This window comes from Myotis lucifugus, unplaced genomic scaffold, assembly GCF_000147115.1.
Source record: "Myotis lucifugus unplaced genomic scaffold, Myoluc2.0 scaffold_17, whole genome shotgun sequence".
Classification (NCBI taxonomy): domain Eukaryota; kingdom Metazoa; phylum Chordata; class Mammalia; order Chiroptera; family Vespertilionidae; genus Myotis; species Myotis lucifugus.
The window spans coordinates 10147509-10163786 of NW_005871065.1; the positions used below are offsets into that span (position 1 = coordinate 10147509).

Consider the following 16278-nt stretch of genomic DNA (forward strand, 5'->3'; position numbering starts at 1 on the left):
TGTCCACACCCAGAATCCTATATAATAAAAGCATAATATGCTAAGTGTCCGACCGTTCATGTGACTATTGTTCGATGGTTCCACCAGTGGCTATGATGTGCACTGACCACCTGGAGGCAGGTAGGTTAACTTGCTGCTGGGGTCCAGCTGATCGGGACTGGGCAAGACGGGTCAGACATGCCCTGGAGCCCCTCTGCGGTCCCTCCCCAGCTGGCCATCCTCCTGGGAGGATTGTGAGAGGGCGCAGGCCAGGCCGAGGGACCCAACAGGTGCATGAATCCGTGCACTGGATCTCTAGTAGATAAATAACTGGGAGGTATAAAAGGAAGGTTCTTTCTTACAGGAGAATGATGATTTATAGATATTAAGGAAGTGACAGAGAAAATCACTATTTTGCAACTGTCACTATAAAAAACGGTTTGGGGAGAAAGGTAGGGAGGTCTGATGAGGAGCAAGATAGTTTCAAGATCTTAAAGTACCTCCCACAGAATGCCTATTATATGCAAGAGGAAAAATAATAAATGATACAGTGTACACCTTGACTGGGTAATCAAAATTTACATCATCAATGCCTCTGGGTCTCAAACCCCAAGAAGGATACAACCCACGTACGTAGCATTGTAACTGTGGATGCACAGTCTGATCTAATCATGAGAAAATCGCAGCTAAACCCCAAATAAGTAACATGCTTTAAAGCAAAGGGTATAGCATGCTTGTATTCTTCATGTCAATGTCATAAAAGATATAAAGGACACTAGGACAACTGACAAAAATAGAATATTCCCTGAAGATTAAAGTACTATTCTCATGTTACATTTCCTGAATTTCCTGTATTATGATTACATAAGAAAATAAACTTGTTATAAGGAAAAAGACATGTAAGTATTAAAGGTTAAATCATGATAGATGCAACATATTCACCAAAGGTTCAGAAAAAAATAATTTGCGTGTGAGTACATATATAGAGAGAAAAAGAGAATATGACAAAACAAATATGACAAAATTTTTTTTAAGTATGGCAACCTTCTCTTTGGGGGGAAATCATCTTCTTAGTTAAAGAGGCAATCTAGTTATAAATATTCAAAGACAAGAAAACTACTAGTAAATTCAAATGTTTAAATAAACCAGAACATCATAAATATACATAAGGGAAGATCAATTATACCTAATAACTTTTTCCAAGACTTGATGAGAGACTTTGCTAAAGATGTAACTTCTTCATCTGTACTCTGCTTGCGAATAGCATTTACTGACATTCCAATTCTTGTGGACTGCAAGGCAATGACAAAAAATTTGGTATTGAAGACATTTGAGTACTTTATGACCATTACCTATTAAAAAATTATGACACGTAGCAGTACATACCTGTAATAATTCCAGGGTCATGGGAATATTCTTAAGCTCCTTCAGCAAATCCAATGCTCCAGCCTATAAAGTAAAATAATTTCATATTGAATTTCCCAGACAGTAAAGCAAGAACTAACTAGAAATTTAAGGTTTACTATCCACAACTCATTATAGCTCAGTTATTCATATGAGAAAGGTAAACACATACACATACATATGTATATGTGGGTACACATATGTGTATAATAGAGAGGAAGAGAAAAGGAGAGTTTTCCAAATATGGGTTGAAACTCAGTAAAGGATCACAAAATCCATTTACTGAGTTACGACCAGTACTTGTTAAATATTGTTTTGTGAAAGTTTATTTTCTTTGCTAAGTTTATCTTTATTGTTTAAACTATTATAGATGTCCCTTTTTCCCCCATTGACCTCCCCCTCCCCACTCTCATGCCCTCCCCAGGCCTTCATCCCACTATTGTCTATGTCCATGGGTTATGCATATATGCATATGAGTTATTTGATTAATCTCTTCCCGCCTCACCCCGAACCCCTTCCCTCTGAGATCCATCAGCCTGTTTCGTTCTTCCATGTCTATTGTCCTATATTGTCTGTCAGTTTATTTTATTCATTAGATTCCACACATAAGTGAGATCATGTGATACTTCTCTTTCTCTGACTGACTTATTTCTAGGTCCCTCCATGCTGTCTCAAAGGGTAAGAGATCCCTCAACATCACTAATCATCAGAGAAATGCAAATTAAAACAATAATGAGGTACCACCTCACACCTGTCAGAATGGCTGCCATCATTAAATCAACAAACAAGTGCTGGTGAGGATGTGAAGAAAAAAGAACCCTTGTGCACTGCTGATGGCAATACAGATTGGTACAGCCACTATGGAAATCAGAGCGGAGTTTCCTCAAAAAATTAAATATGGAACTGCCATTTGACCCAGTGATCCCACTTTTAGGAATATAGCCTAAGAAGCTTGAAAAACCAACCAGAAAGGACATATGCACTCCTATATTCATAGCAGCACTATTTACAATAGCTAAGATCTGGAAACAGCCCAAGCGCCCAGCAGTAGATGAGTGGATAAAAAAGCTGTGGTACATTTATACAATAGAATACTAAGCACATGGAAAAAAGAAAGTTTATTTTTAATAGTATTTGTTTATATGTGTACCAAGTAGAAACATAAAATATATCTCTTACTGTGGTGCTATACCACATCCCCAAATGTCCATGCAGGGCACTTGCCTGATGAAGGAGCCAACCCTGAGAAAGTGGGAATGGGGGTTAGAAGATGTTTAGCACCTTTAGCATTCACTCACACACAGGGAGTGGGAAAGGGCATCTTTACTAGAATTCTCATATGTCTCCGTATCTCACTGGTCTGTGATAAGAACATTGCCAAAACACCAAAAGTTAAAAGAGGAATCGTATTTGCCAATGTCACCCCAATAAATGCAGTAAAAATTTAAAATAAAAAAAAGAGGAATAAAATTAGATGAGAAGCAAGAGCACAACTTACAGCTTGTGGCCAAATATTCTAACTTGATATATTTATCTACCGTATTTCATCTAATCTAATACATTCAGTTAATCATACTGTATTCAGTATAATATTCACTTGTTCTCAACCTGTGGGTCGCGAACAATGAAAATACATCCTGTATATCAGATATTTACATTATAATTCATAACAGTAGCAAAATTACAGTTATGAAGTAGCAACAAAAATAATTTTATGGTTGGGGGTCACCACAACATGAGGAACTGTATTAAAGGGTCGTGGCATTAGGAAGGTTGAGAACCACTGGATAATATGTGGATACATCAATATTCTATCTATAATAATAAAAGCATAATATGCTAATTAGACCGGATGTCCTTCCGGACAAAACTGGGGCTGTGAGGGAAGCTTGGGTCCTGGGTGTAAGAGGGAAGCTGGTGCCGGTAGCTGGGGGAAGAAAGGCCTACTCTTGCACGAATTTCGTGCATCAGGCTTCTAGTCCTATCTAATAGACAAACATGGTAATTGACCGTACCTTCGCTACGCCGCCCATTGGCTAATCAGTGTGATATGCAAATTAACCACCAACAAAGATGGTGGTTAATTTGCATAAGTAGGCTCCAAGCGGCGGAGGGAAGACTGAAGGCGGCTCCGGCCGGAGCGAAGGCCTGGGTCCCGGGTGCCGGAGGAAAACCTGTGCCAGCAGCCAGGAGAAGGGAAGGCCTATTGCACGAATCTCTTCGTGCAACAGGCCTCTAGTATACTAATAAAGAAAAAACCATTAACTATGACAGTGTTTTCTTACCACTTCTTTTTACTTGTTTATTGAAAGAATTTTTAGACTTGGAATTTTTATATTCTTTCACATATATAAAGAGAAAAACATAAGCAAAACAAATTGCCTTAGGTGCTTCTAAAACTACTTTGCATTCAGAGTTCAATGCTTATGAATCATGACTCAGATTTTAATATATATATTTTTTTGCTTTTATGTTTTTATTAACATGACTTTAAAAACAAGCATCCACACCAGTGAGGGTGGGAGAAGGGAGGGGAGGATAGGGCAGGGCATGGGGAAGGAATTCTGCTCTATTGGTGATCAGATTAATGTTTTTATCCCACAAAAAGTTGTATCAAAAATACCAATAATGCAGCATTTCATAAAAGAATCCATAAAAGAATCAAAAGCTCTTAGCTCTTAGCTGGCTTTGTACTAGCTGTTTTTCACCCCCACTGTTTTTTAACCATTTGGTTCCTTGAAGTTCAAAGAGCACTTCACTAATGTCTCTTAGATTTTATTCCAAGCCCATGATGACACTTATTATGCAAATGTTGATGCTGTGTTTGATGTTCTGCCTGTGAAAGTATATCCTAACATCCATCTGGCCAAAGATACATGTTACTCATTTTGCTTTCTGAAATGTTCAAGTATGAAAACTAGGTACCCTGTGGATCAATGAAATACAGATACCCCAGGAAAACAGAAAGCCGCAGAGCATGTCCCTCATTATGCACCCCACAGGAAGAAACAAGCATGGAATCTCATGGCATTGTTATTATTTCTTAAATATAAAATCAAGTAAAGGCTTCCAGTTACATAATTCTTCCATTTAAAGTTGACAGATATTGGATTTGGCTGTGGAGAATAAAATAGTATTAACTTTTCTTCTAGCAACGAACAGATAACATCATTTTAATTTAACCCAGTACTTCACAAATAAAAACTTAAGTTTAATAGAAACTATGATATAGGTTATTATAAAGGATTTTGATGATTCACTTCTGACTTTAAAATTCTATAAAATTTTTTTTTAATTTAGAGGCAACTAAAAAAGAGGAACATTATAGTTGTTAAAGAAAGCTAACATTGACTTTCGCCCCAGCCGGTTTGGTTCAGTGGATAGAGCGTTGGCCTGCGGGTGATTTGGGTTGGATTCCGGTCAAGGGCACATGCCTGGGTTGTGGGCTCAATTCCCAGTAGGGGGCGTGCAGGAGGCAGCCGATCAAAGATTCTCTCTCATCATTGATGTTTCTATCTCTCCCTCTCCCTTCATCTCTAAAATCAATAAAAAAATATTTTTTTAAAAAAGCTAACATTGACTTTATATTTACATTTACCAAACATTTCTATAGGCATGGCATTCTTGTGAGTGAATAAGATCTTCAATTTCATATCTACAAATCTCAGAATCAAAAACCTTTGAAAACCAAAAAATATCTCATAGGTTTTCAATAAACTAATTTGACAGCAACATATAGTGTCAACAGATATAAAGCTATTTTGTTCTACTTATCGCACATAAACTGCATTTCATTATAGAAATGATAATGTCTGATTACTGGAAACTGCCTAGATCTCGATGAGGATATTATGTAATAATACATGTACAAAATTAGCTTTTATCAAATCTGAAAAATTTGGAATTCTCAAATATATCAGACACTAAAGGTTTTAAGAGATTGTGGACTTGTATCTTATATATACCATGGACATTTTTCTTCTACCCATGTCTCCATGGACTTTCTGATCCATTTCTGATTAAGGATGAATTAGGAAAAAAGATTTTTAAAAATCACACTTCTGGGAATCCCTTAAAAAGCACAATCTCCCTCCTTAGGCTTCCATAATGCTGTCTGTCACATACAAAGGTGATTCTTCCAATACATCAGCAATGTGTCATAAGGTTTAAGTTGTTTTCCAAGTAGAAGCAATAGCTTTGCATTAATTTCATCACACTCTCTCTTTTCACTCAGATCTCTTTGGTGACAATGGTGTTAGAGATACAGACTATGGGAGGAAGAAAAAGCTAAATAATACTCGTGGGATAAAACTATGACCTTTATCATAATTACACTGTATTCTAACAAAATAAGATGAATATTTCAATTAAGCTTCTTTAAGAAATAAACAACTGCCCTAACCAGTTTGGCTCAGTGGATAGAGCGTCAGCCTGCGGACTGAAGGGTCCCAGGTTCGATTCTGGTCAAGGGCATGTACCTTGGTTGCGGACACATCCCCAGTAGGGGGTGTGCAGGAGGCAGCTGATCGATGTTTCTCTCTCATCGATGTTTCTAACTCTCTATCCCTCTCCCTTCTTCTTTGTAAAAAGTCAACAAAGTATATTAAAAAGTAAATAAACAAACAACTATGATCAAAATGAAAGAAAAGACAAAGAACAGATTACCATATATTAATTCAGTGACAAAAATTTGTGTTAGTATGTGCCAAGTATTGTGTTAAATATTTTGCATATATTATTTCATCTTCACAATAAACCCTACATTACTTTTATTATCCCCATTTTACAGATGATGAAATTAACGTCCAGCTAAATTAAGAAGTCTGCACAAGGTCACATGATTACTAACTAGAAAAAGTGAGATCTATGTAGTTCTGTCAAATTACACTCTATTGCCTCTCAACAAATACTCAAGTTCTGCTCTGTGTTGGAAGATAAAACTGTGAGCAAGACAGAAACCCTTCTTGACTTTAGGAAATTTTAAAACAGAAATCTTTGAGCATCTTCTTCAAACCCTCAATTAGACAAAGAAACAACTCAGAAAAAGAAAGTGACTTGCCCAAGGTCATACTGATGGGTAATACAAAAGGACAAGAACTACTGTCTCCTGGCCTTTATACCACTGCTCTTTCACATTCCACAGGTCCACAGGTGAATAACTAGAGGTGAATAGCATAGCCTAGCTTTTCTTAATCATCATCTGCCTCTAAAGGTCAGGTCTATTAGATTGCAGCATCTCCAAGCGATAATGATGCAAGAGAAAGAAAGATTCTACCTTAACTTCCAGAGTCAGATTAAGTTCACAGTTCTGGCTGAAAAATAAACAGCCGCTCTTACACTACTTTATTACATCATTAGTACTCCTACTTGTCAATGGAAGTAAGTACTTTTACAAAATATGGTATTCAAACTTGTACTGAGCATCCAGTATATACAAGACTACATAGGATACAAACATCCTTTTCCGGAGATGTTAAGGGAGCAAAATAGAATATACAGTTAAGAACATGGGCTATATAAAAGACAGATCTAGATTCAAATCCACATAATATCATTTCCTAATTATAAGATCTTGGGAATGTTATTTGTCCTTTTTAGGCTTCAGTTTCTTATACGTAGGTGAGACAATACAATGACATCAAATAGTTAAAATGGTCATATGAGGTAATAAACACATATGAAGTATCAAAATAGAGTGCCTGACACACAGGAGATGGATGATAAGGAGTACAAAAATATAACAAGAATTATCTATTTCTACCATAATAATAATTCTCAAAGAACCATAAGCCAGCATTTTAAAAAGTATTACTGAAGCTCAATCAACTCAAACACTTAGTAAGAATTATGAGATTTCAAAATTTTAAAAATTAACATGTTCTTTTTTTTTAAGGAAACACAATTATAGCCTGGCTAGTGTGGCTCAGTGGTTGAGCATTGACCCATGAACCAGTAGGTCACAGTTCAATTCCCAGTCAGGGCACATGCCCAGGTTGGGGACTCAATCCCCAGTAGGGGATGTGCAGCAGCAAGCAGCTGATCAATGATTCTCTCATCATTGATGTTTCCATCTCTCTCCCCTTCTACCTTCTTCTCTTTGAAATCAATAAAAACATATTTTTTAAAAAGGAAATACAATTATAAATATTTGAGTTACTGCTCAACAATATCACTATAAACAGGAATTTTTATTTTACTATGTGATCTCAAATTTGTAATTACTCCACACTGAAAGCACAAATGACAAAAGAAAAAATATATAAATTTGCCTTCAAAATTAAAAGTTTATCTCAAAAGATACTATCAAGAGAGTGAAAAAACAACCCACAGAACAATTCCATCTCTGATAAGGGTCCAGTATTCCGAATATAAAGAATTCTTATAACTCAATAATATAAATACACAATTAAAAAATAGGCAAAGGATTTGAGCAGACATTTCTCCAAAGATATGGCCAACAAACAATGAAAAATGTTCATCATCATGAGTGATCAGAGAAATGCAAATCAAAACCACAGTGAGATACTACTTTACAGTCACTACAATGATTATAATAAAAAAGACAGCTAATAACATGTATTGAAGATGTGGTGAAATTGGAACCCTCAATACACTGCTGGTGAGGACGTAAAATGGTACAGCAATTATGGAAAATAGTCTAGCAGCTTCTCAAAAGGTTATCCATAGTTATATGACCCAACAATTCTACTCCTGGGTACATACGGACAAAAATGAAAACTTATGTCCACACAAAAACTTGTACAAGAACGTTCTTAGCAACATTACTCATAATAGTCAAAATGGAAAGAGCCTAAAATGTGATAAACCCACCAGTACACTGGAGTACTATTCAGCAATGCAAAGGAATGAAGTACTGATATATACTATTAACATGAATGAACCTTGAAAACACTAAATGAAGAAATCCAGTCACAGACCACATATTGTATGGTTTCATTTATATGAAATGCCAGAACAGGTATCCATAGAGATAGAAGTAGATTAGTGGCTGGGAGGGTGGGGAGATATGGTGACTTCTTCATGGGTTACTTTATGGGTACTGGTTTCTTTACTGGAGCCATGAAAATGTTCCAAAATTAGACAGTGGTGATAGTTGCCCAAACCTGTGAATATACTAAAATCCATTGAATTGTACACTTGAAAAGGGTGAATTTTACTTTATATCTCAATAAAACTGTTATAAAAATTGTGTAGTCATTCTAAATTTTGATTTATGCTAATCACTCTAACCCTAATATGGAAACCAAAGATGCTTTTTTCAACCGTGTATGTTAAGACTTAGGAACCTACACATTTCAGGAATCTCAGCTCCTATGAAATTCTATCTAATTTCAATTTCTCTCCCTGCAATTTAATTCCACTCTGCCCTGAGCCTAAATTTTAAAATTAACCTCAATACAACTCAAAATCTCTCCATGAACTTGAAAATTCTAAGTTCTTACCTGAATTCTTCTACAATGTAGTGCCATATTAGAGAAACCTGTCTGCCCCAGAAGAGTAAATACCCTTACTTCCCGGTCTTATATTCACTTAATTATACCCACTGTCAACCCCAAGAAAGAATATACTGTCCAGAGGACTCCTGTGGTTAACTGGGCCCAAATTCATAAAGAGTCTAACAGCCATTGTTTAGAGACTTCTCACTCGCTATACCTCAGGGAAAAGCCATAGACCGACCTGCCAAACCTCCTGCATTGTGTACCTGCCATTTGAGCAGACCCTTATAAACTCCTGCTGTTGTATTTTAACTTATGGACTGAGACCTTCCCCATCCAATCAAAAGCTGGCAGCTATATCCTCATGTGCATATTTATGAACCAATCAGAGCAGCTCCAGAATTACCAAGAGGAAGAGGGAGAACTGCCCTGACCAGTTTGGCTCAGTGGATAGAGCTTCGGCCTGTGGACTGAAGAGTCCCAGGTTTGATTCTGGTCAAGGGCATGTACCTTGGTTGAGGGCACATCCCCAGTAGGAGGTGTGCAGGAGGCAGCTGATCCATGTTTCTCTCTCATCGATGTTTCTAACTCTCTATCCCTCTCCCTTCCTTACTGTAAAAAATCAATAAAATATATTTTAAATAAACAAATAAATAAAACAAACAGGGAGAACTTGGGAGTCTTCATTTGCATGAAATTAGACCAATCAGGAACAGGGAGCAGGCATTTTTCTCTATATAAGACAGCTTCCCCTTTGTCTCCAGAAGGGCATTTTCAGTTTCTACTGAAGACTGCATTTCCAGGGTTTTCAAACTGTGTCAACTGAGCTGTTTCACTGGAGCAGCTTCACTTGAATAAAGTTTCTCCCTTCACAGCACCACACATTGGGAATTCTGTTGGCATTGGACTGGTAGCAACAACCTTTGTGACACCATGCCAAGTTCAAAGAGAGATGCAAGAGTCTTCTAGAGAGGCACTGAAGCTAAACAGCGTAGTTCTGGCGTTGGAGCAAAACAGATTTCAATTCACAGCTTCATTTGCCCACTATCTTAACTCTCTAAATATTTATTTTCCCATTTTTCTTTTATTTTTTAGTTAGCAGTCTTTTTAAAATTTTTATTGATTGATTTGAGAGAGAGAGGAAGGGAGATAGAGGAACATCAATTTGTTGTTCCACTTATTTATGCCTTCATTGGTTGGTTCTTGTATGTGCCCTGACTAGGGATCGAACCTGCAACCATGGCATATCAGGACAATGCCCTAACCTACTGGCCTACCCAGCCAGGGCTAGTTTCCTCATTTTTAAAATGGGGATAATACTTATTTTGCAAAACTGTCTGAGGAATAAATGAGATATAGTAGGTAAGTACTTAGTAGAATGCCTGGCTCAGAGTAATAGCTCAATAAATGATAGCTGTTTTTATTATTACTGAAGTGTAACATCTATAGTTTTATTAAAACAATATCCAGCCCTGACTGTTTTGGCTCAGTGGATAGAGCATCAGCTTGCGACTGAGGGATCCTGGGTTTGATTCCAGCCAAGGGCACATGCCCAGGTTGCAGGCTCGATCAATGATTACACTATTATTTTTCAAGCAAAACTTACTTTTTCATAATATAAAAATAGCTCACAGAGAAAAGCTGGAAACCACAAGAAAAGAAACAACCATAATCCAACAACCCCAGAACAACTTGTTAAATTATTGAACACTTGCTTTGGGAGGGTGGGTGGTAGTCAGTCTGACTATATCCCTTTTTCTTTATTTTATTTGCCTAGTTGAATTTCTGTAAAATATAAAAAAGGGAGAAAACAAAATGTAAAAGAGCTAGTCAATTTTGCCTTCCTTTGGGGGGCAAGTTTTCATACTGTTAAAGTTTTGAACTATTAGAAAAATGAGATTTGAGGATTATCTGTAGAGTGTATCCTCATTTTCTCTCAGATCCATGAATAAAGATCTCAAAATGCATTTATAACTTGAGAACTGCAGGTAAAACTATTGAGCCCTGGCCGGGTAGCTCAGTTGGTTAGAGTGTCCTCCCAATATGCCTCGGGTTCGGGTCACACACACACAGGAATCAATAAATGAATGAATGGGTAGGTGGAACAAAGGGGTCGATGTCTCTGTCTCTCTGTTTCTCTCTTCCCCACTTCTTCCGTCTCTCTTTCTCTCTCTCTAAAATCAATCAATAAAAAACAATGTGTTAGGGTAACAATGTGTTAGGGTTCGTATCCCAGCGGTGCCTCCAAAAAAAAAAAAATGTGTTAGATGATAAAAGGTTACATATTATTGCCTGAGTTAGAGAGAGAAAAAATACCCAACAAACTGCCTTTTTCCCTGGGACCTTCTACCTTGGGAGTCTGAGGAACTCCAGGAAAAGAGAAAAATTTTCCAGAAATGTTCAGCCTATGGAATAACCAGAACTCACAACTTGCAGCAGGGAATGAAAGGGAAATCAACAGGAAACATACACAGCAGAAGTCCTGTCTAGCACAGAAAACAAACAGGAAATACTTTAAAAAGCCAAACTGCAAATAGAGATTAACAGAGTACAAAATTAAATACTGGGTGATGCACCTGTTAAAGGAAAAGAGGAACAGACAATGAAGTCTTATGCATTCAGGTGTAAACACTACTTCCTGCTCTGGCACGCTGTCCAGTAGGAAGCCGGGATCCTGGCTACATCCAAACTGCACAGCTACTCAGCTCTGACTCAGTTTCTTATTCTGTAAAAAAAAAAGATACACTTTGCACATCTGGTTGGTAACTCTACAGGGCTGTACAAATCAGCATCCCTTTTCTACTTCGCGTCAGTGTGACATGGAATTTATCTCACCGATGGGAGTAAGTTATTTCAGACATGCTGATCCTGCAAAAGCGCTGAGCCCGGTGGAACCGCAACTGTGGAAGTTTAGCAAGAAAACAGAGGACTCTGCAGACAGGTAGACAAAAATGCAGAAACTGGACGGCAGGCCTCAAACGAACCACGAGATAACATGTTCGCAAAAACACATGATCAATAACAAATAAGATAACGCCCCTGGTATCAACTGTGAACCACTTAGTTAACCCAGCAATGACATTTGTCCAAATCCATCTACCAGTGCAGCCCAGCTAATGCGCGTGCTTCAATCCTAGCTTGTCTACACACACCACCGCCCGGCAAGACCCACTTTTTAAAAAACGTTTAGCCACTGGACCAGTCCACCGGCACGCTCGGCCTTTGTCATCGCGAAAGGAGCATGCATGCAGTCGAGATCCTGAAGTTCGCGTCCATCCTTCCTCAAAAATAAAGATCCCGGGATTTTACACTCTATCTGCCTGATGTTTCTAAAGCGGATCACGGACCTCTACGGGATGTTTGTTCTAGCTGCTGGCCAACCATCACGGAAAAGAGAATGAATTCTTTTAAACAGTGAGGGCTGGCTCTACCGTTCAAGTCTTACGCTATCTCCGTGAGGATTTACTACCATGAAAATGTAAAACAAAAGGAGAGACCGCCTCGAAGAGGTTTCCATACGCGGTAGTAACAACGAGGGGCTTTGCAAGTAGCAAGAACCGGTCCCCAAAGCCCGCAGCCGCGGGGCCGCGGGAGCTCCCCCAGGACGCTGCTCCCGGACGCGGGCGCCGTGCACGCCGGCTTCCTACGCCTGGAGGGCTGCCGTCGGGGGCCGGGAGGGCTGCCGTCGGGGCCCGGGAGCCTCCTCGGGCCGGTCGGAGACCCACCGCGTCCCGTCCCCGCGGCCTCCGCTCGCCGCCCGGCCTCCCTCCCGCCCGCGCCGCCCGCCGCGCTCACCGCGTTCTTCTTCTGCACCATCTTGTCCATCTTCTTGGCAATGCGGACCACCTCGTCCTCCATGGCTCCGGCAGGTCTTCCCCGTGCCCGGCCCGTTTGGGACCGGGAGCGGGCGGCACTGGGGTGGAGATCTCGGCGGGACGCGAGCTCGGACGCTCCGCGAGCCCAACGCGGCAGGCCCGGCCTAGGCCCTTCCTCTTCTAGACCCCGGCCGGCGGCGGCGGCGGCGGCGGCGGTGGCTCCTCCCCCGCAGGCAGCGCCAATCGAGCCCCGCGCGCTCCGACCAGGCGCTACCAATCGACAGCGAGTCGATGCGGAGGGGCGGGCCCGGGCGCCGTCGGCGGGGCAGGGAGCCAACCCGGCGTCAGCGTTTCCCGCCGGGCCGCCGGGCCGCCCCGGGCTGCGAGGCGGGCTTTTGGCGCGCGCTCATCGCGGACCCGCCTCCACGCAGAGGGAACGTTCACCCGGGCCGGCCTCCCGGGCAGCCCGAACCTGCGGAACCTGCGGAGGCCCACGGAGCTCTGAACTGAGGTGGGTTTGCGGAATGCAACGTTGTCGTTTTCTAAAAGCAGTGAAACCCGTGGTAGACCCTGGAAACAAATACCCCCCCCCCCCATAGCCCTAGAGCCGTTTATATATGGGTTTAATCCACACGCGTGTCAGAGGTGATACGCGAACTCATTTTTTTGGTTGATTTTTCTTTGTTAAAAGGCATTTAAATATATAAAATAAATATCAAAAATATGTCTTTGTTTTACTATGGTTGCAAATATCAAAAAATTTCTATATGTGACATGGCACCAGAGTTAAGTTAGGGTTTTTCAAAATGCTGACACGCCGAGCTCAAAAGGTTCGCCATCACTGCAGGCTAGGTCATCCCCTGGGGCTGGGGCTGGGGCTGGTGCTGGTAAAAGCCTGCCCGGTGCACAGCTCCGGCCCTTCCTGTGCACACCCATGTCCAGGAGAGGCAACCACAAACTCTGGATCTCTTGCAGCTCCAACCAGATTGCCCAGGGGCACTCACAGGTGGTGTCTGACATTGGCCTGCACCAGAGTCCCTCCCAAGGGGCCCCAGAAACACCTAAGATAGTTTCAGGGACCTTTCAAACAAAATGAAGCACAACATCCGCCATCATGGCGGTGGGAGAAGAAGAGGGAGAACTAGGGATGAAGAACCTATCTGAAGAAATAACAAAATTCCACAATGTGGTGAAGAAAAAAGACACACAAGGCCAAGAAGAAATTCCCAAACAAGATGAACACAGAGGCCCACACCAAGACACATCATAGTAAGACAAAGAGGCAATTGTGTGTGTGTGTGTGTGTGTGTGTGTGTGTGTGTAATTGATTGATTGATTTCATGGAGAGAGAGAAACATCATTGTTGAGAATCATTGATTGCCTGCCTCCTGCACGCCCCACCCTGGGAATGGAGACTGAAACCCAAGCATGTGCCCTGACCGGGAACCTAACTGTGATCTCCTTGTTCATAGACAGACACTTAACCACTGAGCCACTCTGGCTGGGCAAGAGGCAATCTTAACAGCCAGAGAAAGACAGTTACCTACAAAGGAGCTCCAATAAGACTGTCAGGCGATGTTTATCTCCACAGAAATATTTCAGGCCAGAAGGGATTAGTTTGAAATATTCAAAGTCATGGCAAAGTGAGGACCTAGAACCAAGATTACTTTACCCAATGATGCTATCATTTTAAAATTGAAGAAGCTTTGCGCAGTGGCAGTATCTTAGCCAATGCGGTTTATTCAAGGCATGATTATTGCTAATTGAAAAAATCATAATTAAAATAAAATTGGAGACATAAAGATCTTGCCAGACAAGTAAAAGCTAAAGGATTTCATTACCACTAAGGTAGTACTACAAGATCTTCTTGAAGATGCAAGAGGAGAAAAGAAGAAAGAGAAGAGGAAAAGAAGGTAAAGAAAGCAGGTGGAAAAATGAAATGGCAAAATATATGTACCTATCAGTAATCACTTTAAATGTAAATGGCTTAAATGCACCAATCAAAAAAACATATATATATATAGTAGCTGAATGGATGAGAAAACAAGAACCATATATCTACTGCCTACAACAGACCCACCTCAGAAGTCAAGATACACCCAGACTAAAAGTAAAGGGATAGAAAAAAGTATTTCATGCAAATGAAAAAAAGCTGGGGTAGCAATAGTGTGGTGAGGTCCTGTGGTGGGGTGGGAACAGGGTGGTAGGGGATAAAGGGCGGGGGACATCTGTAATACCCTCAACATAAAAACAAATTTGAAAAGACACGGAAAAATAAGTGTTGGCAAGAATGTGGAGAAGTTGGAACCCCCATACACTGTGACTGAAAATGCAAAATGGTGCAGCCACTTTGGAAAACAGTCTGGCAGTTTTTTAAAAGGTTAAAGATATGATCTAGCAATTCTATTTATAAATACATTACCAAGAGAATGAAAACATATGTTTGCTGGGAGCCGGTATATCCTTGCTGCTTGACACAGTCGCTGCAGGGAAGAAGCATCTACACAGCATATGTTTCAAGGGATCTGGCGTATATGGCATACTGTTCTTAATATGTTTGCTCCCCTTCTTGGCGCTATGTATTTTAACCAAGGTCACCTCTGCGAGAAAGGTTGTTTCCCCAGGTGGGGATTTTTCCCTGAAGTTAGGGAGGGAATGAAACCCCTTAACTAAGTGCCAGGCGGGTAGTTAATCACTTTAACTACAAACAATCACTCTTAAGCTACATAATCTTTACTCCCTGGAATGGAGATAAGAAACGCCCTAACCTTTGGAATAGAGATTGATAGGATTGGAATCAACTGGTATAAATACAGATGTAACAAGACAATGAGAAACAGAACCTAGAGACAGAACCTAGCAAGAGAACCTGGCTGAAGAACCTAGAGACAGAACCTAGAGACAGGACTTGGCTGGAGATCCTACACAGAACCTAGAGTCAGAACCTAGCGAGAGAACATGGCAAAAGATCCTGGACAGAACCTGGCTACAGAACTTGGCTGGAGAACCTAGACAGAACATGGCAAAAGAACCTGGATAGAACCTGGCTGGAGAACCTGGCTAAAGAACCTGGCGACAGAATCTGGCGGGAGAACCTTGCTATGCTGATCAACTGAACGCTGCCTCCATGTCATTCCTTCTTCGCCAACTCCGTCCACACCTTTGGGGACCCCTGGACCCGCTGGGGTTGGACCCCAGCATATGTTTACTTGGATGTGAATGTTCATTATAGCATCGTCAATGCCAAAAGTGGAAACAACCCAATGATGACTAGATTAAAAAATGTGATCACTCCATACAATGAAATGTTACTCAGGAATAAACAGAAATGAAGTACTTATGATACATGCTACAGAATATTATGTACCTTGAAAACATTTTGCTAAATAAAAAAGGCAGTCACATGATTCCATTGATATGAAATATCCAGAATAGACAAATCTATAGAGACCAAGAGTACAGTAGTGGTTCCCTAGGGCTTGGAATGGTGGGGAAGTAGAAACTGGCACAGAATAGTTGCTAAAGGGCACAGGGTTACTTTATAGGGTGATGAAAATGGATTGTGATGATGACTATAATTTTAAATATAGAAAAAGCCATGAATTGTACACTTTAAATGAGTG

The 16278-nt window shown here is 40.5% G+C and overlaps 1 protein-coding gene, 1 long non-coding RNA gene and 1 pseudogene across 6 annotated transcripts in view; 2 read left to right on the top strand and 1 right to left on the bottom strand.

Moving 5' to 3' along the window:
- The window catches only part of TCEA1 (transcription elongation factor A1), a 33665-nt gene extending 20802 nt beyond the window's left edge, over positions 1 to 12863 (bottom strand). The window contains exons 1-6 of one of the 5 annotated variants that reach the window (XM_023750971.1): positions 12636 to 12851; positions 11676 to 11771; positions 11417 to 11565; positions 10556 to 10625; positions 1366 to 1428; positions 1166 to 1271 (exon numbers count right to left, since the gene is read on the bottom strand). In XM_023750971.1, coding sequence (XP_023606739.1) covers positions 1166 to 1271; positions 1366 to 1386 — 127 coding nt within the window. In that variant the 5' untranslated portion in view covers positions 1387 to 1428; positions 10556 to 10625; positions 11417 to 11565; positions 11676 to 11771; positions 12636 to 12851. Of the gene's footprint in view, positions 1 to 1165; positions 1272 to 1365; positions 1429 to 10555; positions 10626 to 11416; positions 11566 to 11675; positions 11772 to 12635 lie in introns of all 5 variants that reach the window. The other 4 variants (XM_014452694.2, XM_014452695.2, XM_006085270.3 and 1 more) reach the window with 4 other exon arrangements.
- Positions 12864 to 13010: 147 nt separating this feature from the next.
- The window catches only part of LOC106696479, a 43253-nt gene continuing 39985 nt past the window's right edge, over positions 13011 to 16278 (top strand). The window contains exon 1 of the long non-coding RNA XR_001347426.2: positions 13011 to 13166. This is a non-coding gene — a long non-coding RNA (uncharacterized LOC106696479). The remainder of the gene's footprint in view (positions 13167 to 16278) is intronic.
- Positions 14358 to 14441, top strand: LOC111825222 (annotated as a pseudogene).